The sequence below is a fragment of the Bufo bufo genome, chromosome 7 (assembly GCF_905171765.1).
Source record: "Bufo bufo chromosome 7, aBufBuf1.1, whole genome shotgun sequence".
NCBI classification, from domain to species: Eukaryota; Metazoa; Chordata; class Amphibia; order Anura; family Bufonidae; genus Bufo; species Bufo bufo.
Window position 1 is genome coordinate 144,090,429 of NC_053395.1, and position 27,713 is coordinate 144,118,141.

Below are 27,713 nucleotides of genomic sequence, written 5' to 3' on the forward strand. Positions count from 1 at the left end.
AGGAAAGCTACAAAGTACAAATGGAGCAAGCAGAGAATTGTTAGGAGTCATAAATACCAGGAGAGTCGTGAAGTACCAAAGGAGTCAGCAGAGGATCGTCAGGGGGAAGCCGGGGTCAGAATACCAGGAGAGCAGCAAAGTACACAAGGAGCAGGCAGAGGATCGTCAGGAATTCAGCAGGAGGTAAGTACACCAGGAAAGACAAAATCACAGGTGGAACCTAAACTAACAGGCAACCTGTGACCAGCAGGCTGCCTGTATTTATAGTGGGGAGTGAGGGTCATGTGACGTGGCCAGCGTCACATGACCGACAGACCAACCAGTTGAGCACCGAGTGATCAGCTCGGCGCTCAAGGCAGACTTAGGAGCAGGGAGCCACCCAGCTAGTAAAGCCGCCCTGGGAACGAGGTCAAACACAGATCCTCGCTCCCGAAGCTAAGCAGCAGGTCTGCGGCTAATGGGGGACCGAGTGCACCTTCGGAACCCCGTTACAAAGATCTTTCTAGCTTTGCAACATTACTATACCATGGAAAGTAATCTTCATAAATTAACATGTAACAAATGTATGGTTATGGGGACACTGGTATTTTACAGTTTTAAAATTTCAGTGAATAGTATATTTCTATAATCCATCCCTTTTAGCCACAATAAGTTTTTTACATTTTACCATAAACTTATTGTGGCTAAAAGGGATAGATTATAGAAATATATTTTTTATAATTCTTTTTTATGGTCACTCATAGAAGAAGACTGTTTTGAGGAGCTTGATAATCCATTGTTCAAAGTTGACGTAAAGTATAAGGATTATATATTGTGGGGTTTCGCTCTGGTAGATAGGGTAAGCAGGCACAGTACAGAGGCAAAATACAAGTTCTTAAATCAAAACGTCAGTGTTTATTCACACTTGAGGCATTTGCACAAAACCACACGTAACTTTGCAGTCTTAATGTTAATTCACACACAATGGAAAGTTCATATAACACAAGTCACCTTGCTGGCAGTTCTGCCTCCAGTAGTCCACAGCAGGCTTTAGGGGGCCTGTTTCCTTAGCATGTGGCTCTCAGCCCTCCAGCACGACACAAAGTCTCAGATCCCCAAAACAGAGACATCTCTGCTGAGCTCAGCAGCCTTTTTAAGGACAGCCAGGTGCTACCAAAACCCGGACCGGTACTTAACCTCATATGACGTACCGGTACGGCATGATGTCCTGGTACTTAAGGACACATGACGGCGCCCTGGGACAATTCGTATCGGCAATTCAGACCTGCGGTTTGCGGCGTTTACGGGTTGTTGTGGCCGGCGGTGCCATCAGGTCACCGTGCATGGGAACCCGATGGCATGGAAGGCAGCGCGATGCCTTCCTTAGGCATCGGCGCTGCCTTCCGGTGAAGAGCCTGTGAGATCCAGCCCCCTGGATCTCACAGGCAGGAAGCTGTATGAGTAATACACACAGAAGTATTGGAATGCATTGCAAAGGGGATCAGACCCCTAAAAGTTGAAGTCCCAAAGTGGGACAAAAAATAAAGTGAAAAAAATTTGAAAAGTAAAGTTTTCACCAGAAAACAAAAAATTTAAGTAAAAATAAAAGTAATTTCCCCAAATAAAGTAAAAAAAAATAGGTAAAAAATAGGGAAAAAACAAAAAGTAGACATATTAGGTATCGCCGCGTCTGTATCGACCAGCTCTATAAACATATCACATGACCTAACCCCTCAGATGAGCACCGTAAAAAATAAAAAACTGTGCTAAATAAACAATTTTTTGGTCAAATCATTAACAGATTTAACAGTGATCATTGTGATGGGAATACCCCTTTAAAGCAGTTGTCTTAATAAATGCTATTTGCTGAAGTATGTAGAAGAAGTTAATAGAAGCCACTGACTAATGTATTGTGATTGTCCATATTGCCTCCTTTGCTGGCTAGATTCACTTTTCCATCACATTATACATGGCTCATATCCAGGGGTTATGACCACCCTGGAATCCATCAACAGTGGCTGTGCTTTCACACTATAGGAAAAAGCAGTTGCCAATGTAAGCTCCCATGGTCCCAGCCACCAGAGCGGCAGATTTTTGTTATGGTGTGCAAACACGACCACTGATGGATTGCTGGTGGTCATAGCCATGGAAACAAGCAGTGTATAATGTGATCGGAAAATGAATGAAACCAGCCCTTTTGATTGTATGTTAGTGCTCATGCACACAAGTGTACTGGCTCAGTGCCCATGCTGTGGTACTGCAAGTAGCGGCCCACAATGCACATGCACCAGCCTTGTGCACTCCATTTGCAGACCTGGGTCCGTGATCCGCAAGATAGGCCCAAAGATAGGACAACTATTTGCAGTGCGGAGGCAAAGATGGACGGAAGCGCTTCACAAAAGATAGGTGAAGTCCTATCTTTGGTCGTACGTTGCGGCTCATAGACGTAGTCAATAGGTCCGCATCCTCACCATGTAGTGCACACGGCCAGTGCCCATATATTGCAGACCATCATTCATTCTGGACTCAGTCTATCAGATTTGTCTTCTCCCTCCTGTAAAAATATCTCAGATAAAAGAGGAAGTGACATACCTAGCAAGTGAGGATCAGGGAAGGCATGTCTGATCTGGGGCGGATGATGTCCACTATTTCAGCAGTCAGTTGGGCTTTTTTCCATTCAATTAAGAGTTTTAAAGACGTGAGATGGTGCTTCCTCCTCCCTGGCAATTGGGTCAACAAGTGATTGCATCCCTGACTTGGTGGATAGACCCCGCTAATCTATCACAGGGAATCCCTTGGGTTTTAAGAGATCAGACCATCATTACCACAGAAGCCAGTCCTGTTGGGTGGAGCACTCATTCCCAGTTAAGGAGGTTGTCTCACTTCAGCAAGTGGCATGTGTCATGTAGAGAAAGTTAATACAAGCCACTTTCTAATATTATATTCTGTTATTATCCATTTTGCTTCCTTTGTTAGCGCGATTCATTTTTCCATCACATTACAAACTTCTTGTGTCCATGATTACCACCACCCTGCAATTCCGCAGCAGTGGCCATACTTGCACACTAAAGGAAAAAGTGTTGGCCTCTCTGGTGGCAGAAACCATGGGAGTGTGCATAGACAGACGCTTTTTCCTACAGTGTGCAAGCACGGCCACTGTTGCTGGATTGCAGGGTGGTCATAACTATGGATACGAGAAGTGTATAATGCAATGGAAAATAGGAATTAGACTTACTGGTAATTCGGTTTCCAGAGATTCCCCCATGACAGCACAACAGGAGGTTGTTCCTCTTTGACCTTCTTGGGACAGGAAACAGAAAGGTTAAAAAGGTCCCACCTCCACCGACCAGTATTTTTATTACTACACCAGGATGGATGCAACTGATTTATTAAAATCATAAGAAAATCTTATATGCAATATTTACATAGTAGTTAGTAAGGGAGGGAATCTCTGGAATCCGAATTAACGTTAAGTCGAATTCCTATTTTCCAGCTCATCCCTCATGACAGCACAACAGGAGACGTACCAAATTATAATTTAGGAGGGGAACCAAATCTAAGGACAACATATCTCAGATATTTCTCATTAGATAAAAATACCATTTCATAGAATCAGGAAAAAACCTGACAAACTTTTTGATTCTGCCAGAAAACTAAATCTTGATGACAGAATTGTGAACCAAGGCCTAACTCTGACACTGGGTTCAGACCTGAGCGTATTTGATATGCGCGTTTAACGCGCGCTTTTGTCGCACGTTTTTGTGCACGTTTTTGTCCATAGTCAACGTGCGTATTACGCGCGTTTGTGTGATTGACAGCAGTGTCCTATGGCCGCAAACACGCAAAAAAACGCCCCAAAGAAGCTCAAGAACTTGTTTACTGTAGACTCCCATTGCAGTTCATTGCTTAATTGTTATAATATGATAAACAACTAACTCCGGAATGTCTACAAGGTATATGTAAGAAACTGAGCCAAGCTGACAGCACTGGCACACGGCAAGCATGGACATCAACAATTAGGTAACCGTAACTGTACCCTTAACATCATACAGGTCCAGGACAAGCTTGGGATCCCGTACCAGGAGGTGATGGTATGAACTCAAGGCAGAAGAAGGGAGAAAGAACCCTCCTGACGAAACCAGGCCGAGAACCCACCTGCCCGCATAGCTGCAAGGTCAGAGGCAGTCTTAAGGGTTTCACAAGATCTTTACATGGCACTAGCCAGGAGACACAGGGACTGAGGAGTGGCAAGAGATTAACCACTTCACATCTGGGCCATTTGCCCCCTTCCTGACCAGGCCTAATTTTGCAAATCTGACATCTCACTTTATGTGGTAATAACTTTGGAAGGCTTTTACTTATCCAAGCCATTCAAAGACTGTTTTCTCGTGACACATTGTACTTCATGCTAGTCATAAATTTGAGTCAATAGATTTCACCTTTATTTAAGAAAAAATCCCAAATTTACCCAAAAATTAAAAAAATTAGCAATTTTCAAAACTTCAATTTCTCTGCTTTTAAAACAGAAAGTGATACCTCATAAAATATTTATTACTTAACATTCCCCATATGTCTACTTTATGTTGGCATCATTTTGGAAATGTCATTTTATTTTTTTAGGATGTTAGAAGGCTTAGAAGTTTAGAAGCAATTCTTAAAATTTTTAAGAAAATTGCCAAAACCCACTTTTTAAGGACCAGTTCTGAACACAATAATAGCATTTTTGAAACCCAAAAAATTATGTTTTAGTGTCTCCATGTTCTGAGAGCTATATTTTTTTAAACTTTTTGAGCGATTTTCTTATGTAGGGGCTCATTTCTTGCAGGATGAGGTGACGGTTTTATTGGTACCTTTTTGTGGGACATACGCCTTTTTGATCACTTGGTGTTGCACTTTTTGTGATGTAAGGTGACAAAAATTGCTTTTTTTGACAGTTTTTTTTTTATGGTGTTTATCGGACTGGGTCGATCATGTGATATATTTATAGAGCCGACTATCACGGACGCGGCAATACCAAATATGTCTATTTAATTAAATTTTTTCTATTTTCAACATTTTTTTTTAATTCCTGACTTGGGGATTTATTTATTTTTTACATGTGAAACCTTTTTTTTATTTTTTAAAACTTTAATTTTTTTATTTTACACTTTTTGTCCCCCATAAGGTCATACTAGACCTCTGGGGGACATTTAACTTCACTTTTTTAAATTTTTTTTTCACTGTTGATTTCTCCTGTAACTGGGGCTGACATAGTAGCCCGAGTTTCAGGAGAAATACACCCCCCAGAGAGGCTGTACAGCACAATACAGCCTCAGTGTAGGGTTGATCAAGGTCTCTGAAAGACCTCACAGCTCATGCACTCACAGGGCCCCGGTGGTCACATGACCGCCGGGCCGGAACAGGAAGCGCATAGCTGTGTATACAGCGATCTAGAAGGCAGAGACACATGGGCACTGTCCCTGCCTTCTATAAGGGTTGCCCTGCTGTCACTGACAGCGGGCAACCCGATCTGCAGCTGCACGATTAGCGTGCAGCTGCAGTTTCTGAAATGGACGTTCAGGAACGTCCATTCAGAAATATAGAACCACCTCCCAGACATTTTTAGTCTATGGGCGGACGGGAGGTGGTTAAAGGACCTGTGCAGTGTACATAGCCGCAGCTTATATGTGTGAGTATGGCTGTAAGTGTGAATGTGGACAGAGGAATGCACAGTCTCTATTGCCGTTTGTAGCTCCCTGGGTTGGCGTGCAGTGAGGGCAATCTCCTTCACGGTGGCGACAGAGGTGCCCTTGAGGTTATGGGTATTAGATGCAACAAAGTTAGGCCCCCTAATGTTCAAGACATCAGCACCCATAGGTGCAAATAGATAGAATAACAGTGAAGATTTTAGTTGGACATAAGTTGATATTTACTGAAAATCACTTGGCTTAGATATACCAATTTATTGCCATAGAAGGGATAGCTGTAATCCTTACAAGAAGAATTCACAGCCAGGATGGTGCTGCCTCCCATTATAACAGGTCTGGGTAGGATCTTTCAGTGCTCTGGTCACACTAACGTTCCTTTAACTTCAGGCTGACCCATACTATCTCCAGGTGCAGAGTATACTATACCCTACAATTCACATGGCTGGTCTACATACAGTATATGTCTTGCACTCCTTGAATTACATACAATTTCCATTAATATTGTCCACATTGTCCATGGAGGAATGCGGCTCCAAACAAAGCATTGTGATAAACTGTAGATCGTGGATAGGCACTGTAGGCTACTTCACTCACCAAGTGCTAGTAGAGTCAACAGACTGAACTACCACTCATCTCCACTAGGCTTTCCCTAATCTTTCTGTCACACTGGGTCCTTACCTGAGGTCTTAGGACCCCTTTGGTTTGCACATTAGCTTTAACTTAACTTCCTGCCTCCTACCAGTACCACCTAGGGGTGACTGGGGTGTCTACCTGTAAGGTTGTTATCAGGTGACATTAGCTCACATTATGCAAACCCTATACACTTTTATATTTGCAGAGTCTTGTTACCGGTTAAGGAGCCGGCCACTGCAGAGGCAAGTGTCGGCGTGCCAGGCACAGAAGCCATGAGGCGGCACGCCGGGCACAGAAGCCATGAGGCGGTATGTCCTAGATGAAGGAATCAAGTCAGACATAACTAAGCCAGGTTGCTACACCTGAAAGATTTAAGTCTGCGACCTTGTCAATTGAATGCAGCCTGAAAATTTTAAATCCACAACCAGTCCTCATTAACCCCTTAGGGACCAGGCTCATTTTCACCTTAAGGACCAGGCCATTTTTTGCCAATCTGACCAGTGTCACTTTATGTGTGAATAACTTTAAAACGCTTTTACTTATCCAGGCCATTCTGAGATAGTTTTTTCGTCACATATTGTACTTCATGACACTGGCAAAATTGAGTCATATATTTTTTTTTTAATAAAAAATACCTCCAAAAATAATTCTTTTACATTCCCCATATGTCTACTTTATGTTTGGATCATTTTGGGAATGACATTTTATTTTTTGGGGACGTTACAAGGCTTAGAAGTTTAGAAGCAAATTTTGAAATTTTTCAGAAATTTTCAAAAACCCACTTTTTGAGGACCAGTTCAGGTCTGAAGTCACTTTGTGAGGCTTACATAATAGAAGCCACCCAAAAATGACCCCATTCTAGAAAATACACCCCTCAAGGCATTCAAAACAGATTTTACAAACGTCGTTAACCCTTTAGGTGTTCCACAGGAGTTAAAGGCGTAATAGAGATAACATTTCAGAATTTCGTTGTTTTTTTTTTAGGGGCGTGGCTTGCTCATGGCGGCGTAGGACGCATGGAGGATTAGCTCTCCCGCCATCCCTGTAAAGATCGCTTCTACAGAGCCCTATTCAACTCACCTCCTCTCCAGATGGTTCGCAAGACGATCAGAGGTCCTCCTGAGAGTGACCAGCAGTCCGAAAAAACCGGCATCCAGAAGTTTTTCGGCTCCCAGCCGCCAACAACAGGACCGCCGGCTACACCTAAGATGCCTGCCGGAGCGCCTCTTCCCACAGGGGACCGCGTATCACACTTCTCTCCCTCGGATAGGGAATCGGGACGCCCGAATTCAGGTACCTCCACAGGGGGAATGGGATCTCCGTTCCCAATTACTAGCCCTCCCCACTAAAGAAAACCTAGAAAGGTCTGTTTTCCGGCTGGAACAGACGTACCGCTCTGAGATGGAGACTCTCAAGGGGGAGATTAAGCACCTAGGAAACCGTGTGGAGGCTTCTGAGAGGGTCCAGGAGGTTGTTCAGGGTCAATTAGAAGATCATCATGCGGTTCTGTCAGCCCATATGCAACACATTTCCCATTTGATGTCCCATATGGATGATATGGAGAATCACCACCGCAAGAATAACCTGCGCATACGGGGAGTTGCAGAGTCGGTCAATACCGCTGACCTGGAGGCTACGTTGCAATCACTGTTTGGCTCCATTTTAGGGGATTCGAACCCCCAGTCCATTGAATTGGACCGAGTTCACAGAACACTAGGTCCCAGATCTAATGATGTGGCTAGGCCAAGAGATATCGTCTGCCGCGTACACCTTTTCAAGATTAAGGAGGACATTCTGAGCGCGGCTAGGAGAGCAGACAAGCTAGAAGTTGGGGGCTCTCCTATTAAAATCCTCCCAGACCTTTCAAGAAGGACCCTACAATTACGCAGAGCGGTGAGGCCTCTGCTTGCACTTCTAAAGGAAAAGGACAATCTACAGATGGGGGTACCCATTCCAGCTTCACGCAAGGAAAGATGGCCGGTCTGCGACATTCAGGGATCCGGAGGACTTAACTAATTTCCTAGAGACCTTTTCGCTGCCAAGGGTCTCATTGCCCGATCATTCCCTTTCCCGGCCCCTCTTCCGGTCAGGGAGCAGTGGTCTCAGGTGTCACCCAGGGCCTCCAAGCAGAAGAAGACACTGTGATTTAGGTCACTCTACTCTGTGGGCCTGAGTTAGGGAACCCCAGTTCGCAATGTCTGGAGAGTTGAATTGGGGTCCCAATGTTTGAGGACTGTTCCCTACAGTTTTGTATGTTTGGGTTCCCCCGTTACTATTCTAAGAGGTCTTTGTGGCCTCAATGTAACCTTTGCAGGTTCATTGTGCCCTCATAGTGTAATGAGGGGGGTCAGGTTCTCATTATATGTGGTACTAGTTAGCGATGTTATTTCGTTGTATTATGCTTCCTTTTTCATGTACAGGGATGGGGGGAGGGCCTTTGCTCGCATTGGGCTTCCTTTCTCCCTCGGTTACATTAAGTGGCGGTGAAGGTGGGGGCTGGTTTCTCCTCCTTCACTGGTTGCTAGATTGTGCACATTTACACCATAATTTCATAGGTACAATATGGTGTTTTGCCTGTTTATCCGTTTGTGCTGTCTTCTTTGGTCTGTTGTGTCTCCTCTTGTGTGTGTCCCTCCCTCCCATACCCCTGGGTATACATTCCCCACACCTGATCACTCACTTACAGTGCTATGACCTCTATCAAGACATGTTTGTATAATACGAACGGCCTAAATGAACCGGCCAAAAGAAACCAAATTTTGTATAACCTCCACAAGGAGAAGGTGGGTATTGCCCTCCTTAAGGAGACGCATTTTAAGACAGAACACGTTTCTGTGTTTAAGAATAAGAACTTCCCGATATGGGCTCATAGCAGTTTCGACGCTTCTAAATCTAGAGGGGTGTCTATTGCAATACATAAGAATGTTCCCTGCTCCATTCTAGACACTGTGTCTGATTGCCTAGGTAGATATTTATTCCTGAAGGTATCCATATACTCCAGAACCCTTGTGATTGCTAATGTCTACTTCCCGAATACAGGTCAGTTGACTTTCGCCTCAGAGGTTTTCGCAGCTATGGAGGACTTTTCGGAGGGTTTTCCAATCATTATGGGCGGGGATATTAATCTCCCTCTAGATGCCAGACTGGACACTTCCACAGGTAGGTCCTCTGTCTCTCCTGGGGTGGCTCGTGGACTCTTGAGACACTTACACTCCTTACGTTTGGTAGACGTATGGCGTATTCTCCACCCTACTGATAAGGACTTCACGTTCTTCTCCCTAACTCATAACTCATATCACTGCCTTGACTATATCTTTATTTCCCACAGCTTGCTAGATTTCCAACTGGGGGCAGGCATTGAACCCATTATTTTTTCTGATCACTCTATGATTTGGGTCACTTTGAACTTAGGAGACGCTAGTCGTGGGAGGGGGATGTGGAAATTGAATGACAATGTGTTAAGGGATCCTGTATGTGTGGCGGATATCAAGACTGTCGTCTCGGACTTCGTGGAGGTACATAAATTGGATACTTCTAGTCATACCATTAAATGGGAGGCTTTAAAATGCGTAATCAGAGGCAGATTAATATCCCATGCCTCCAGGCTCAAGAAGATGCGTTCTGCAGAGATTTCTGAACTCCTGCGGAAATTAACTGATCTTGAGCGACAACATAAAAAAGACCCTTCGTTGCTGGTGTTCCATGAGCTTAGCAGTACTAGATCTGCTCTACGGAAAATTATAGATCAAAAATACTTGGCGGCCAGGGATAAGCTTAGAATGCTTTTTTACGGACATGGGGACAAAAGTGGTAGACTTTTAGCCAGAATGCTACGGGCGAGACAGCCAGTCACCTACATTTCATCAATTAATTGCAGGAGTGGGGGTAAGGTTCATTTTACCAGGGATATTCTGCAAAAGTTTCAATCTTATTACGAAAGCCTGTACAATTTGAAAGGGAAGTATGCTGACTTAGCTCCGGAATAAAAAAGTCCAGAAAATTAAGCACTATATGTCTCAATTACTAGGCCCTAAGCTAGCGGTGGAAGAGAGGGACGATTTAGAGAGAGATTTCTCCCTTCAGGAGATCCAGGGGGTTATTAAAAGATTAGTGGTTAGTAAATGCCCGGGTCCGGACGGCTTTACCCCTCGCTTTTATAAGACATTTCTAGACTATATATCTAACCCCCTTACCGATATGTGCAATTCTATATCAAAAGGCTCTTGCTTGCTTCCCAAACAGGGGAGGGACCCTTTGGTGTGTAGCAACTACCGCCCAATCTCACTGATCAATATCGACATGAAGATATATGCCAAAATCCTTATCGACAGGCTGAAAGTTCATATGCCGTCCTTGATTCATGCGGATCAGGTGGGCTTTGTCCCTGGGCGGGAGGCAAGAGACAACACTATTAGAACTTTAGCACATATCGCGCGGTCCACCTCTTCCGGATCCCCCCTATGCCTCCTCTCGGTTGATGCCGAAAAAGCCTTTGACCGGGTAGATTGGGTATTTTTAGAGGGGGCTTTGGAGGCTTTTGGTCTAGGTCCCAATATGACACACTGGATTCTTGCCTTATACCACAACCCCAGTGCACAAGTTCGGGTGAACGGTGCTCTTTCTGACTCATTTCCGATTCTTAACGGTACGAGACAGGGATGTCCTTTATCCCCTCTACTGTATATTATGGTCATGGAATTCTTGGCCAGGGCCCTAAGGGCCAATCCATCCATTCAGGGTCTTAGCATTGAAGCCTTAGAATCTAAAATAGCCATTTACGCTGATGACCTCTTAATATATTGTTCCGATCCGGTAGTTAGTCTCCCCAACATATTGAAAGAGTTCTCACTCTTCGGGGACTTAAGCAATTTCAAAGTAAACCTCCACAAGTCCGAGATACTGAATGTTAATATACCGCCCGCTACAGTCTCGTCCTTAAGAGCGTCATTCTCTTTTCAATGGAAAAAGGACTACATTACATACCTAGGGACTGCCATCCCGTCTCACTTGGCCAGCCTGCATCGGAGGAATTTTGTTGCCCTGCTGGAGGACATTAAGAAAGACTTGGCATCCTGGAGGAAACTCCCTCTGTCGTTTTGTTTGGCACCAAAAATGACAGAAATTCAGGCGGATCCAGCATGCATGTGGAACCTGCACTTTCTGAATTATTTGGTAGCCGTCATGGCACATAACAGGTAAAATTTAGTGTTAGGAACCCGTCTAACTAGAGATCGCCTTGCATATGCTGTGGAAGTGCGAGAGGCTAGGGAGATACTGGAAAATGATAACTCAGACTATACATGACGTATACGAAGTACGGATACCGCTGGACCCTAGAGTGTGTGTGCTGGGTTATGTCTCTGAACTGTCCACTAGTCAGGTACATAAAATAGCGATAGGCAGAGTGCTATATGTAGCTAGGAAATTAATTGCCTTGCATTGGATACAGACAGCGCCGCCCACCTTAGGTGAATTCTTAGGTGCAGTAGACACGATGTTAAGTTATGAACGGGTGGTATACCAGAAGCATAGATGCCCATCAAAGTTTGAGAAATTATGGGAACCCTGGCTGTCGTTTCAACGTCTGAATAACAATGGCTAATATTGTATTTTTATACTTCTGTGCTATAGGGGGGCGGGAGGGGAAGGGTGAAAATTAGAGTATTGCTGATTGTTTGGTAGCCTGATGTCAGCATTATAAAAGTTATGTCTGTATATCCCTTTTTTTTGTAAGATCTGTACAACAATGTATTTACATGGTAAACGCTCAATAAAAAAGATCTGATTCAAACTAGAGATCGCCTTGACGTGCGACAGACGGGCTCAAATAATTTTGTACAAAACGATTTGCCAAGCATCTCTAACTTATTAGTATAGCATTTGCAATTATGATGCAATTTTGTACTTTATTTGGTTTGCAGTGAGCTGTTGCATTGTACGTTTTGTTTAACAGTCTTGTTCTCAGCCATAGCAACGTGCCCCTGCGCTTTGGGATGTGCTGACTGACCCCCTTTTTCTTTGCAGCTTGTGCTGGTGGTGTGGCTGCCTCCTTAGTCGTGCACTCCTGACCAGCTCGTCTGCCCCATTAGCTGATTTTAATTAGTGTTAGTACATAGCTTGGCCTGATCCCCCTCACTCACTGAAGCCATCTGGCACCAGGAGAGAGATAGTGTGTGGACTTTCATTGCAGTCTTTGGTGACCTTTTGGCGCCAGGGGGGGTGTGGTGTGGAGTGGGCCCAGGATGCATGCTGGTAACTGCTTTCAGTGGATATAATGGAGGCCATTTTGGCACCAAAAATGACAGAAATTCAGTCGGATCCAGCATGCATGTGGAACCTGCACTTTCTGAATTATATGGTAGCCGTCATGGCACATAACAGATAAAATTTTGTGTTAGCAACCCGTCTAACTAGAGATCACCTTGACGTGCGGCAGACGGGCTCAAATAATTTTGTACAAAACGATTTGCCAAGCATCTCTAACTTATTAGTATAGCATTTGCAATTATGATGCAATTTTGTACTTTATTTGGTTTGCAGTGAGCTGTTGCATTGCACGTTTTGTTTAACAAACTCCCTCTGTCGTGGTTTGGGAGATTGCACACTTTAAAGATGAACGTGCTGCCTCGAATCTTGTACATCTTCAGAACCATCCCCATACCTGTGCCATGTGCCTTCTTCAGGTCCCTCAGAACGCGGTTCTTGGAATTCATCTGGGCCGGCTCGTCTCCTAGATTAGGGATGCGTTTTCTAACTAGATCCAAATTAAGGGGGGGGGGGGGATTGGAGTCCCAGATATGCAGCTGTACCATAGAGCGTCGATCCTCTCCTATGTGTTGGACTGGTTTCACAATATCTCCTCCAAGAGGTGGGTCCAGCTTGAGAGGCAGGAGATGGGTTTCCCGGTTCAGGACCTATTGTGGACTTCCAAGTCACATAGACCTAAACACAAAAAACGAGGATGACAGGCTAATTTACAAGATTAGACAGAGAGAGGCCAAACAAGTTATAAGAGCTTCTAAAGTACAGACAGAAGAGAAATTAGCTCAGTCAGGGAAAAAAGGCGATAAGGCATTCTTCAGATACATAAATGAAAAAAGGAAACTAAAACAAGGAATTACAAAATTAAAAACAAAAAGGAAGGAAGGTATATGGAAGAAGATAAAGAACTAGCTGACTGCCTCAATGAATACTACTGTTCAGTCTTTACGAAGGAAAATGAAGGAAAAGGACCTCAGTTAGGAAAGAAGACTAATGAATCTTTTGATGCATGTGTCTTTACAGAGGAAGAGGTTAAGTCAGCTGTTTAAAATCAATACAAATAAGTCACAGGGGCCTGATGGGATAAACCCAAAGCTATTAAAAGAGCTCAGCGGTGAACTAGCAAAACCATTAACAGATTTATTTAACCAATCACTGGCAACAGGAGTCGTCCCAGAAGATTGGAAATTAGCAAATGTTGTGCCGATTCACAAGAAAGGTAGTATGGAGGAAATTGGGCAACTATAGGCCAGTAAGCCTGACATCAATAGTGGGGAAATTAATGGAAACCATACTTAAGGAGAGGATTGTGGAACATCTAAAATCCCATGGATTGAAAGATGAAAAACAGCATGGGTTTACTTCAGGGAGATCATGTCAAACTAATCTTATTGATTTCTTTGATTGGGTGACTAAAACAATAGATGGAGGAGGTCCAGTAGACATCGCTTACCTAGACTTCAGTAAGGCTTTCGATACTTTCCCACACAGAAGGCTTATCAATAAATTGCAGTCTTTGGGCTTGGACTCTCATATTATTGAATGGATTAGGCAGTGGCTGAGGGACAGGCAATAGAGGGTTGTAGTCAATGGAGTATATTCAGACCAAGGTCTTGTTACCAGTGGGGTACCTCAGGGATTTGTTCTGGGGATATTTTTATAGAGAAGATTTTTACGGACGCGGCGATACCTAATATGTCTACTTTTTTATTTAGGTTTTACACTATATTATCCTTTTATAAACAAAAAAAAAAACATTTTAGTATCTCCATAGTTTTTTGCGGGATGAGAGGACTGTTTAATTGGCACTATTTTGGGGGGGCATATGACTTTTTTATTGCTTGCTATTACACTATTTGTGATGTAAGGTAACAAAAAAAAATACCCTTTTTTGCACAGTTTTTTTTTTTTTTGACCGTGTTCCTCTGATGGGTTAGGTCATGTGGTATTTTTATAGAGCAGATTCTTACGGACGCAGCGATACCCAATATGTCTACTTTTTTATTAATTTAGTTTTACAAAATAATATTTTTGAAAAAATAAGTTTGTTTTAGTGTCTCAAGTCTGAGAACCATAGATTTTTTTTCCCCGATTTTCAGTGGCTAAATGGAATTAAAATTGGGGAAGGGGATTATAAATGTAGTACTTCATGGAAGTGTGGTACTCCCTGCAAGCAACCAATAATGCAGAGGCCCGGATGATCGGAGCACGTGTCACACTGAGTGGTGGTGTCCTTCCGTATCCCCCTCCTGTGACACACTCTGCATCTTTTTTGGGTCCGTCCCTTCTTTGCAGTATGGGGGACAACACCTGGAAGGTGTTGGCCAGGGACAATCCGGGCGCCTCCAGTTCCTGAGGTACTCCGGCCTGCTCTTTCCCGGTCAGAAAAGATCAGGGCCTTGAGGACTGCCTCATAGAACTGGAGGAATTACCCTGTGTTGTCAGCGCTCCGGGACATCACAAAAGAGTTGTACAAGGCAACCTGTACCAAGTAGACCACAACTTTTTTGTACCATGCCCGGGTTTTGCACATGGCATTATATGGCTTGAGGACTTGATCAGAGAGATCAACTCCTCCCAAATACCGATTGTAGTCGACGATACAATCGGGCTTGAGGACCGTTGCCACGGTACCTCGCACAGGGACAGGGGTGATGCAGTTACCATGAATTATGGACAGTACAAGGACATCCCTCTTGTCCTTATATCGGACCAGTAATAGGTTTCCACTGGTAAGGGCACGGGTCTCACCCCTGGGGATAGGTATCTGGAGGGGGTGGGTAGGGAGGCCGCATTGATTTTTTCGCTCAGTCCCACAAGCGGACGTGTATCTTGCGGCGAGGGACTGGAACAAGGTGATACTAGTATAAAAGTTATCCACGTACAGGTGGTAACCCTTATCTAGCAGTGGGTGCATAAGGTCCAAAACAAGTTTCCCGTTAACACCCAGAGTGGGGGGACATTCTGGGTGTTCAATACGGGAATCTAGCCCCTCGTACACACGAAACTTGTAAGTGTACCCTGAGGTACTCTGACAAAGTTTGTACAGCTTCACGCCATACCTTGCCTGCTTAGAGGGAACATACTGGCGGAAAATGAGTCTCCCCTTGAAAGCAATGAGAGACTCATCAACAGCGACCTCCCTTTCAGGTACATAGGCCTCCAAAAATTTGGCCCCAAATTGATCGATGACCGGCCTGATTTTGTCCAGGTGGTCATAGGCAGGATCACCTTGGGGGGGGAAGGAGACGACGACGACGACATGCTGCATTATATGCATAATGCAGGCATTTCCGGATGGCCTCAAACCAGGTACGTGTCATGGCCGTACTTGTAAAGTGGGGTCTGGTAGAGGACGTCCCCACTCCAGTAATGCCTGACACTAGGTTTTTTTGACTAAGCCCATGTGCAGCACAAGGCCCCAAAACGTCATCTCGGCTGCACTGACCGGAGTCCAGCCACCGGCCCTAGCCAAAAAGGAGGCCGGGTGTTAAGCAATGAACTGTTGGGCGAACACGTTAGTTTGCTCCACCATCAGATTCACAAAGTGGTCACTGAAAAAAATACTAAAATAGTCATATTCAGTGAAGCCCACTGTGGGAATCTGGATTCCTGGTTGACCAACAAAATCAGGAATCGCAGACTCAAAATGCTCTGGGGTACACCATGCAAGTTCACCGGTAGGGGGCTCTGGTGGAGTTAACTGGTGGGCCGGGAAACTAGTACGAGCCCCAGAGCTTCTCGTACTAGTGTGGGCCACAGGGTCTGTAGCATGGCGGTCCCCTTGCTCAGCCGCCTTGAGGGCTCATCATCATTGCTAGATGATGAGGAGGACGCGGATGACAAAAGGAAAGTGGGGTCATCCTTGTCCTCACTGGGGCTCTCGGAGTCGGAGGCAAGCTGGGCGTATGCCTCCTCAGCCGAGAACATCTGGCGGGCCATAGGGGAGTGTGTGTGTGTGTGTAAATCTTTATTTATTGTGTGTGTGGGCGCACGGGTGTCCGCAGACTTTGCCCTAAAACAAACAGAAAATAAATAAATAAATAAATGGCTAAAAAATGTGGAAAAAGAAAGAAAATTCGAACTCACTGATCAGCCGTCCGAAGCTGATCAGTGGTGGGGTGTGCGATGCGCTAACAGTGGCCGGACGCTAAGAGTGCCGGCCACAGTCAGCGTACGCAGGAAAAAAAAAAATGCTTGCTCCCCCCAAAAAAAAATGGGGGGGGGGGGGGGGGGGGGCAGGCTGCAGCACCCCTGGGGGGCCTAGAGTCGCACAGCTGTGCTGTAGACCCCAGATTAGGGTGATGCAACAGTTAAAACTCCCTGAATATCCCTGCCTAACTTAAGCTGTCCCTAAATACCTTTTAGTGCCAGATGGCACTGTGGAGGGTCAGAAGGGGGTGCTGGGCACAGATGGGGGTACTGGCTTTGGAGATCAGATAGCAGGCTCCTCTCTCCCGGACACAGAAAAGAGGAGGAGAGGAGCGCTGCAATAATTTGAACCTCCCGCCCACCCTGCAGCCAATCGGAAGCGATCCTGAGAGGTGATGTCACCATCACCTCTCAGGATCGCAAGATGGTGATTAGTGGTGTATTATCACACCACCGATCACCATCCTGTTCCGGGTTATTGGGTCCCCAGAGTGGGATGGTAGACTTTTTGAGCAGTTACTTTCTAAGCCAGGGGAGTGTTGCCTCAATCAGCAAGTTTTCTTTATATAGCTCATCTTTGGGGGTATCCAGATGTTTTTGCTATAAGAGAGAACAAGAAGTGCAAGAATGTTTTCCCCCTAAATCCAAAAGGACTCCCTAGAGAAGATAGATGCTCTCTCTCCCCCTTGGCCCAACTCTCTGTCTTATTCCTTCTCCCACTGAATCTCCTTCCCATAGGTATTCAGAACTTGAGGCAGGAACAAGTAAGAGTTATTCTAATGGCCCCTTTATGTTAAGGAGGACATGGTTCACCTGGAGGATGTCCATATCAGATCCTTGGTTTCTTCAGAGATAGATAGCCTTCACTAACCAGCCTGGAAGTTGAGAGGATTATCTGATCAGGTCATTTCTATCCTATTAGCTTATAGACAGGCAGTCACCTTAGGATCTGGGAACCCTCGCTCCTGGCTACCGTTTGGCCTCATACAGTTTTGTGGTTTCTGGGCAGCAGATTGCTGTTCACACAGCACAATTTGCTCCCCAGAAACAATGGCTGAGATGTCTGAATAAAAAATGATTTTACCCGATGAATGAGTACTTATCAGTTGATCTGCGGGACGTTTTGATTATCAGGAATGACCGTTCGGAAACTAACTTCGTTCCCAACAATATTTTAGAAATTTTACTATAAAAGTGGTCAAACCCTTTAAAAATCATTCAGTGCTGCATTCAATATTTTATTTATAGGAAAATACAGTGTTTAAAGGAAAACTGCTGTACAATATAAGAGAAAAAAAAGGGAGCTAATCTAGTACACCATAGTTATTTTATGAAAAACAAAATACAAAAATATTACCAGTTTTGTTTGATGCCGCCATGTAATGTACTTCCATACTTGGTATTTATTTTTATTTTGGCTTTTAGAAAACGCCATGAAATTCATTTGGCTTTTTACAAGCTTTTTTTGGAGGTAGAGTTTTCAGTCATAAAACTTACTAGCTTTTTTTCCTCCAGACCTTTTTTCTTTTCTTCTATAGAGAGGTCCATGGGATAACGTGTTAAAAAAAAAAAAAAAAAGAAGGGAACTAAATAAAGTAATATATAATGGAGCACATTTCTTGGACTGAATACGCTCCTCTAAAATTGATCTAAATAAAAGGTTAAAGGGATTTTCCGGGAGTAGAATATTGATGACCTATCCTCATGGTACGTTAATCGATATCAACTCCCAGCACCCCTGCCGATCGGCTGTTTGAAGCTGTAGTGTGGCGTCAGAGTGCTGCAGCCTCTTCCTAGGCCACTGATATCACGTTCCTTGGTCACCAGACCCATGTACAGCTCAATCCCATTTACATGAATGGGCCTGAATGCCAATACCATGCAGAGCTGCTATACAATGTACGGCGCTGTGCTTCGTATGCTGTGGGCGCCACGGCCTCTTCTAACAGCTGATCGGAGAGGGTGTCGGGAATCGAACGACAGCCGATCAGATATTGATGACCTATTCAGAGGATAGGTCATCAATATTCTACTCCCAGAAAACCCCTTTAATATTAGACTTTAGATTTCAGCTCATATTTACAAAAGTAACTTTGGAAAATACCAATCTGATTGCTACAACCAACTGCTCCACTTTTCCCTTGCGTTCATTTTGAAAACTGGTTGCTAATATTCTGACCTGATGCATTATAACATGCTCATAATCAATGTTAACTGTTTGCCGCACAGCAGCCAATAGTGAATGCGATTTTTATGCAATGTACATCTCTCAAGATGCAAAAACTTAGAGATGCTCAGTACTATAACATCCACTTATGCACGCCCATATATTTGTAAGCCACGTTCTCCTGTTGTGTCACTAGCCTCCAAACCGTGTATCTAAAAATCACCGAACAGGTCCTCAAGCACAGGCTACAATTGACGCTCTTGTATCAACAGCACGTTCTTATCCTTCTTTGTCTTCCATATCCAGAAAATCTGTTAAGGTCCCCAAATCCAGAGGAATTAACAAATATTCCACTCCATCTGGACCCTGTCAATGATAATAAGTTTTATTACAAATTCATAACAATTACCAATATTTTCATACCATGATAGCAAGAAATTGCCATACAATTCATATGGAACTTAATTTAAAGATATTGTCCACTTTTACAGGACAGCCTATCAGTAGCTGATCAGCAGGGCTCCCACACCCTGTATCTCTGTCAATAAGCTGTTCTGTAGTAGCTCTGAAAGTCTGTGCCAAAACTATACAGTTCCATCAATTGTGCAGTGGATGGAGTTGGTTATTACAGTGCATTCACGAGAGAGAGAGAGAGAGAGAGAGAGAGAGAGAGAGAGACAAAACCCTGCAGTATTGCAGAACAGCTGAATGGAGGGGTGTCAAACTACCTCAAATCAGAGAGCAATGGCCTATCCTGAGGACAGGCCATCACTTGCAGGACAGTGGATAACCTCTTTAAAAAAGGTACAGCTAGTTTGGTGAACAAAACATTGAAATTTTGGGCCCATGGCCAGGAAACTCCCAAGATCTCAATCCCATTGAGGACCTTAAAATTAAGAAGCGGGTGTACAAAGAAACAAAAACACAAACATTGTGATAAACTCCAAGCGCTGATTAGGCAACAATGGGTTGCCACCAGTCAGGATTTGGCCCAAACGCCAATATCCAGTGTAAATTGCAGACGGCTTGAAAAAGAAGGGTCAACTCTGAAAATAGTGTCTTTCCACAAATGTTATAAAAGGGTTTTTCCAATAGCCTCCACAACAGCACTCACAGTAAGGTGTCCCCTCCCCCAGGACAGGAAACAAAGCAGAAGCACAGGATTTAAAAAACCTCCTACCCTTACCTATTCAGTCAATAAGAGAGAGGACACTGCAGTGATGCAAGAAAAAAATAATATATTAGAACACAAATAAATTACATAATTCTGTAAAGAAATAGGGAGGGAAAAACCCAGTGCCGTTGTGGAGACTATTGGAAAATCCAATTACCGGTAAGACTAATTAAGCCTTTTCCCAGGCGCCTCCACAACAGCACTCACAGGAGGATTCACAGAAAAATCAACTTTTAAGGAGGGAGAACAGCAGATAGAATTTTGCGACAAGTCCTGGTTCTGGAGAACATCCAGTTTATAATGATTGAAAAAGGTCATAGGGTTTGCCCATGTGGAGACTGAAGTAGACTCTTCCCAGGAGGCTGATACAGCCCGAGTAGAGTGATCTCTTATTCCAGCAGGAGGTTGAAGATTTCTCTGGCTGTAGGCAAAGAAAATCATATTTCTGATCCATCTCACTATAGTTGACTTGCTGGCAGCCTGACCTTTGTTGTTAGGTGCCTGGTATTGGATGAAGAGATGATCCAATTTTCTGAGGTTACTGGTGGTGTTCAGGTAAGTCCAACACACTTCTTCTAACGTCCAGTTTGTGTAATTTCCTTTCCTTATCTGTAGCTGGAGATGAGCGAAATAAAAGGCAAAGAAACTTCCTGTTGACAATGAAACTGGGAAACTACTTTGGGGAAGGAAGGAAGGACGAGAATTATGCGGTCATCCAAAATCGTTAAAGGTATGGAAATTTACAAGAGAAGGCTTGGATTTCTCCAATTCTTCTGGCGGTCATTATTGTTTTGTAGGTGAGAAGTTTTAGTGAAATATGTTCAATTGGTTCAAATGGGGGTTTCATCAAGACTGAGAGGACTAAGTTTAAATCTCAGGGTGGAATAATGGAACGGAAGGTGGGCAAGGGTCACTTGCCCAACTTAAAAAAAACGTTTGATCAGTGGTGAGCCTGTTAATTTTATATCCAAGAAGGCACTTGAGGGTCACAGGTCAGAGACCCTTATCCAATCCTGTCTGTAAGAAACTTAGAATTAATAGAATGTCTGGTAGAAGCAGATTACCTGAAAAAGACAAAAAAAGCATTCCAGGTTCTTAAATTTTTTTTGGATGTTATAGACTTCTGACTTAATATCATCGTGGATATTACTGCGTCAGACAATCCTTTTTGTTTTAAGGCGAGGCGTTAAACTTCGAGGCTTTTAGACTGAGTTGGGTTACCTTGTGATGGAATACTGGGCCCTGGTGGAGAACATCCGGGATTGATGGAAGTATCCAGAATACTCCTGCAGACAGCCTGAGCAGGAGAGGGAACCAAGACCTTTTTGGCCAAAATGGGGCAATAAATATTACCTGAGCTCCTTCTGCCACCTACATCTTGGAATCAGACTGAAGGGAGGAAAGGCATAAAGAAGGGTCTTCGACCACGGCTGGGATAACGCATCTACCCACAACGGCTGAACCAGTCAGGAGAGGGAGCAACATTTTTTTACTTGTCTGTTGCTTTTGGTAGAAAACAGATCTAGATTCATTTGTCGCAGAACTGTCAGAATATCTGATGGTTGAGGAACTATTCTGCTTCCTTCAATTTCCGGTGGCTGAGGAAGTCGGCTAATACATTGTTTACTCCCTTCACATGAACTGCCAATAAGGATACAAGATTATTTTCTGCCCAACAGAAGATGTTTCGAGATACTGCCACTAGGGTACGGCTCAGAGTCCCTCCCTGCCTGTTCAGATAAGCTACCACCGTGGTATTGTCAGACAGCACCTCTACATGTTTTGGGAGATTAAGTCGTGTGAAGGGAGGTAAAAACATTGTAAACGGCTGAGAGTTCTCTCAGGTTGGAGAAAACATTCAACATATCCTTGTCCCATAGGCCCTGAACTACCTTTTCTTCCGAGTGACCGCCCCATCCTAGGCTGCTTGCGTCTGTTTTTTTTATTTTTTTGCGCCAACAGACCCCGGTCTGCAAATTCGTTTTTATTCTCCACCACATCAAAAATTATTTCACGGAATGGGGTATGGGAATTCTTTTCTCCTGAGTGGATAGAGTTCCGTCCCAGGAGGACAAGAGAAAAGATTTTAGGATTCTCGTGTGGCTTTGGGCCCATCTGAACGACGGGATTGCTGCTGTCAGTAGCCCCAGGATGGTCATGACATTTTTGACCTAGAATTTCCTGTTTTTCTAAAGGCAAAAAGGACATCAGCTGGCGAGAATCTAAGAGAACCCCTAGGAAGGGCTTTCTCTGATCTGGGGTCAGGTCTGATTTTTTTAAATTTGTGATCCAGCCTAAGCCCATAAAGCATTCCTGAACCTGGGCAATATGGGATCGGAGAACTTCTAAGGGTGAAGCAATTAGGAAGTTGTCTAAATATTGAATTATTAAAAATCCTCTTAGGTGAAGGTATTTTGTGACTTGACATAATTTATGAAAATACTCTTGGAGCCGAGGAGAGTCCGAAGAGAAAGAGCTCCGAACTGGAAATGACTTAATTGATCCTTTATATAGACAGCGATTCTCAAATATTTTTGATGGTTTTGATACACTGGTCCATTGTCACCATAAAGAAGACCTGAGGGAGTAGGTTTATGGTGCATTTTACGGTTTCCTGTCACAGCTGTCATGGTCTGGTGGTAGTGGACAGTGACACTTTTGCCGTGCATGCTTGTTGCTAATGGCAACGTGTTGTTAGCATGATTTTACACTTCCCCTTTAAGGCTGGTGTTTCTTCCCATTTTGGTTTGTTTAGGGTTAAAGGAGTGTGCAAGGTGGAACTGGGTGTGGCCTCATGGCTCTTCTTATACTGGAGTTGTGAGCGTGAGGTTTGTGGTATGTCTGCCTTTGTATGAGGAGCTTTGCTCCTCTCTGGATGTGTCACCTGTCTGTTAGGGCCTCCTTGTGGAAAATCAAGGTCTTTGGCAAAGTCATCCCTATGTTTCCCCGTGTCCCCTTACCCTTCCTCACCTGTTTATGATGTTTGGTGTGGGTTTATGTACAGGGTATTTGTTGTATGTCATTTGGTGTTCCATGTCTGGTCTATTTGGCATTTATAGTCCAGCATGGTTGTCTGACATTTCCCCTGTCTGTCTGTTCCTGCATAAGTGGGCTCCATGGTTTCCCGAAGGGGTGAACCACAAGTCAGCAAGCTGTAGTTGTTCCACCCAGTCGTTGTGGCAGGTAAGTGGTGGTTGTTCCAGTGCGTGTCATTTGCGCTGGGCTTTTACCTGCCATATGTGTTTATGCTTGCTCTCTGCTCCTTTTTTGTTGCTAGGCCTGTGGGAGACTCAGATTCTTCTGTGTCTTGGAGGAACAGGTTGTCTCTTTCTCCTTACATTACCATCAAGGATCTTCAGGGCGAATTAGGGTCCAAGGTTCTGGGTATGTGCCCTCCCACCATCAGGGTTGGCTCATTGAGTCAGGAGGTCAGGTGTAAGAGATGGTCGTATAAAATGTCGATATTGTCATATAGAATATCTTTTGCGTTCATATAAAATGTTTAGTTATTGTGTAATGAAATAAGTGGACTATATCAGATTGGTAAAGTCATGGATGTAGCAGCTGAAAAGGTTCCTAATAAATATTCTTGGGGTCAATTGTTGTAGAGAAGCCTTTTGTAGTCCTAATCAGGACGTCTTCAGGAATGTTTACAATTATTTACATTTCGAAGGCATCCTGAGGGCAGAAGGACTCTCCCATTCACAACCAGTCGTGACGTCTCCATTCAGTGTGATCTCATCACAAGTGCAAATGGCGGGAGAATACAGCTGTCATAAAATGCAGTGTGTGGGAACATGTGACACCTTTTGTTCTCCTGGTAGAGATCAAAACTGGTCTTTGAAGTAGAAAATATTTGGTAAGGAGAGGGGGTAGTGAGTTTGAGGAGTACAAAATTAGTATAAAACTTGGGCAGAATTTGTCAAGAGGGGGTCAGAGAGAGAGAGCCTTCTGGGGAGAAGGAGGCATTAGAGTTCCAAGGGAACCTTATTCTGGTAGCTATACCTCTATGACTTTACATTATTGAATGGTTATTATGTCTTGTTGTTAGGCTGCAGAATATTGATGTGTTAACAGGTTGTTATTGCAATGTACGTTTAGTATTCTTTTGGTCAGGAATTTCTGAAAGTTTGTGATTTAATTGTGGCTTTGTCCCTAAGATTTATGTGAGGTTATGGTTGGTTAATATCGGTTTTATTGTTTATTGTGGTCTTTATGGTATTATAATTGGTTTATTTGCGTCGTATCAATTCTAATGTTGCGCATTTGACTCTGTATATAATATATTTTCTTATTTTTTCTTTTTCAATATACACTTTTGTTTGTGTGCTTTCTTTGCCGACCGTCCCCTAGAACTTACGTGAAAATATTTTTATTGTTCAATGTTATTGGCAATATTAACATTAAATAAGATGACAATAATCATATTTCTACACAGGGATTGTATTTAGGGACGCATAGGAGGTGACCTGCTCCCTTATCCTGGCTTCCAGGCCTAGTGGCATGTTCTATATAGACATTGTGTGGTGGGGCTTTCCCCCACTCCCCACCGTGACATTTCCATCTTTAATTTTTTGTACATGATGAATCCGTTTAGAAATTTGAGATTTATTATGAGACGGAAAGATCCGTTTGGTTTCTGCACAAAGAATAGAAGAAGAATAGAATCCCTGGTCGCATCCATTTTTTGGAACTTGAAAGAGCACTTTTTTGTCGATCAGAGTAGATATTTCTAGCTCTAGATTCTTTAGTTTTATTTGTTGAGGAAGTTTTTTGCTGATGACAAACCGATCTGTGGGAGGAGAACAGAATTCCAGTTTCAAGCCCTCTTTTACGTTTGTTAATAACCACGGAGAGGTTCTTATTTCTTCCCAGGCAAATGTTAAGCGTTTTAACCTGCCTCTCACCTGACTTATGGCGACATTGTGTAGTACGGGAGGCATTTGCAGGATTTAAGAAGAATCCTCTCCCTCTTCCTTTAGATGGCTGCCAATTTCAAGATCCTTCTTTCATCATTTGGTCCAGTCTAGTCTTTTTCGGATTGTGAAAGGAACGACTTTCAGAAGGAAATACTTTTTTCTTATCAGAAGCCTTGTTGAGAATGTTGTCCAAGACAGAGCCAAACAACCTATCCCCTTCACAGGGGATCGAACACAGGCGATTGCTTCCATCGCCCGACCAGGTGCGAAGCCAAATAGTTCTGTGGGTAGCCTTTGAGATGGCGGCTAACCTGGCAGAAAACTTAACTAAGTCTGCAGAGGCATCTGCTAGGAAATTAAAATATATACGGAACTGAGAATGCCTTTATGTATTTAAATTAATATATAACTTTTATTTTGTCATATAAAATAAGTGAGACAATTAGGTGTAGTAGAAACCTGCACTATAGAAGGTTGCCACTGCCACAAGAAAATAACAGACGCACAGCCACTGCATCCGGTGCCCTGTTAACCAATATCCCTGATGAGCTGAGTCCACACTTGGTGAAACGCGTTGGATAAAAGGTACAATTGATAATTATTAGGGAGGTAAGAGCATAGGGCTGTACAGCACAGGCCCGAGGTTCCTGAGGCTGGGGGTCGCCCTTATAAGGACGAGTGCCCCGACTACAGCCACTGAGGTAATCACACTCAGTAGACTAGGCCAAGTAGGGCAAGCACCTAGGGAGAGTTAGGGTCCTCATTAGTAGGCTCCTCCCCAGCATTCCCCCCCAACAGACTAGGATACTGGGCCTTATTTGCAACTACAGACCCAGTGCGCCTCCTACCTTCTATAGTGCAGGTTTCTACTACACCTAACTGTCTCACTTATTTTATATGACAAAATAAAAGTTATATATTAATTTAAATACATAAAGGCATTCTCAGTTCCGTATATATTTTATTTTGAGACCACTGAGATTATACACTGCTCAAAAAAATTAAGGGAACACAAAAATAACACATCCTAGATCTGAATTAATTAAATATTCTTCTGAAATACTTTGTTCTTTACATAGTTGAATGTGCTGATAACAAAATCACACAAAAATAAAAAAATGGAAATCATATTTTTTAACCCTTGGAGGTCTGGATTTGGAGTCACACTCAAAAGTAAAGTGGAAAAACACACTACAGGCTGATCCAACTTTGATGTAATGTCCTTAAAACAAGTCAAAATGAGGGTCAGTGGTGTGTGTGGCTTCCACGTGCCTGTATGACCTCCCTAGAACGCCTGTGCATGCTCCTGATGAGGTGGCAGACGGTCTCCTGAGGGATCTCCTCCCAGACCTGGACTAAAGCATCTGCCAACTCCTGGACAGTCTGTGGTGCAACGTGACGTTGGTGGATAGAGTGAGACATGATGTCCCAGATGTGCTCAATTGGATTCAGGTCTGGGGAATGGGCGGGCCAGTCCATAGCAACAATGCCTTCGTCTTGCAGGAACTGCTGACACACTCCAGCCACATGAGGTCTAGTATTGTCTTGCATTAGGAGGAACCCAGGGCCAACCGCACCAGCATATGGTCTCACAAGGGGTCTGAGGATCTCATCTCGGTACCTAATGGCAGTCAGGCCACCTCTGGCGAGCACATGGAGGGCTGTGCGGCCCTCCAAAGAAATGCCACCCCACACCATTACTGACCCAATGACAAACCGGTCATGCTGGAGGATGTTGCAGGCAGCAGAACGTTCTCCACGGCGTCTCCAGACTCTGTCACGTCTGTCACATGTGCTCAGTGTGAACCTGCTTTCATCTGTGAAGAGCACAGGGCGCCAGTTGCGAATTTGCCAATCTTGGTGTTCTCTGGCAAATGCCAAACGTCCTGTGGACGTCGGGCCCTCATATCACCCTCATGGAGTCTGTTTCTGACCGTTTGAGCAGACACATGGCAGTGCTCCTACTGTTCCTCCTTGCACAAAGGCGGAGGTAGCGGTCCTGCTGTTGGGTTGTTGCCCTCCTACGGCCTCCTCCACATCTCCTGATGTACTGGCCTGTCTCCTGGTAGCGCCTCCATGCTCTGGACACTACGCTGACACACACAGCAAACCTTCTTGCCACAGCTCGCATTGATGTGCCATCCTGGATAAGCTGCACTACCTGAGCCACTTGTGTGGGTTGTAGACTCTGTCTCATGCTACCACTAGAGTGAAAGCACCGCCAGCATTCAAAAGTGACCAAAACATCAGCCAGGAAGCATAGGAACTGAGAAGTGGTCTGTGCTCACCACCTGCAGAACCACTCCTTTATTGGGGGTGTCTTGCTAATTGCCTATAATTTCCACCTGTTGTCTATCCCAGTTGCACAACAGCATGTGAAATTGATTGTCACTCAGTGTTGCTTCCTAAGTGGACAGTTTGATTTCACAGAAGTGTGATTGACTTGGAGTTACATTGTGTTGTTTAAGTGTTCCCTTTATTTTTTTGAGCAGTGTATAATAGGAGGTCCACTAACTATAGATCCCTATTACAAATACATGCTAGGAAATTAGATGCATTTTTTAACATAGGTGCTCTTCTAATTGACTCAGCCATACAGATAAAGTTCTGGCCGTGCAGATAGACACAATACTGGGACGTAACATGGCTGTGTTAGTCTCCCAAGCCTTTTTCAATAGGCTGTCGCATTTCTTGTCCATAGGATCTTACAGGAGACCCATATCCTTGAACGGGAGAGCGCT

The 27,713-nt window shown here is 44.0% G+C and overlaps 1 protein-coding gene across 1 annotated transcript in view; it reads right to left on the reverse strand.

Annotated features, from left to right (window-relative positions):
* Positions 1–18,253: 18,253 nt before the first annotated feature.
* The window catches only part of LOC121007847 (origin recognition complex subunit 2-like), a 47,906-nt gene continuing 38,446 nt past the window's right edge, over positions 18,254–27,713 (reverse strand). The window contains exon 11 of the mRNA XM_040440092.1: positions 18,254–19,245. Within this exon, the coding sequence (XP_040296026.1) occupies positions 19,159–19,245 (87 nt within the window). The 3' untranslated portion in view covers positions 18,254–19,158. The remainder of the gene's footprint in view (positions 19,246–27,713) is intronic.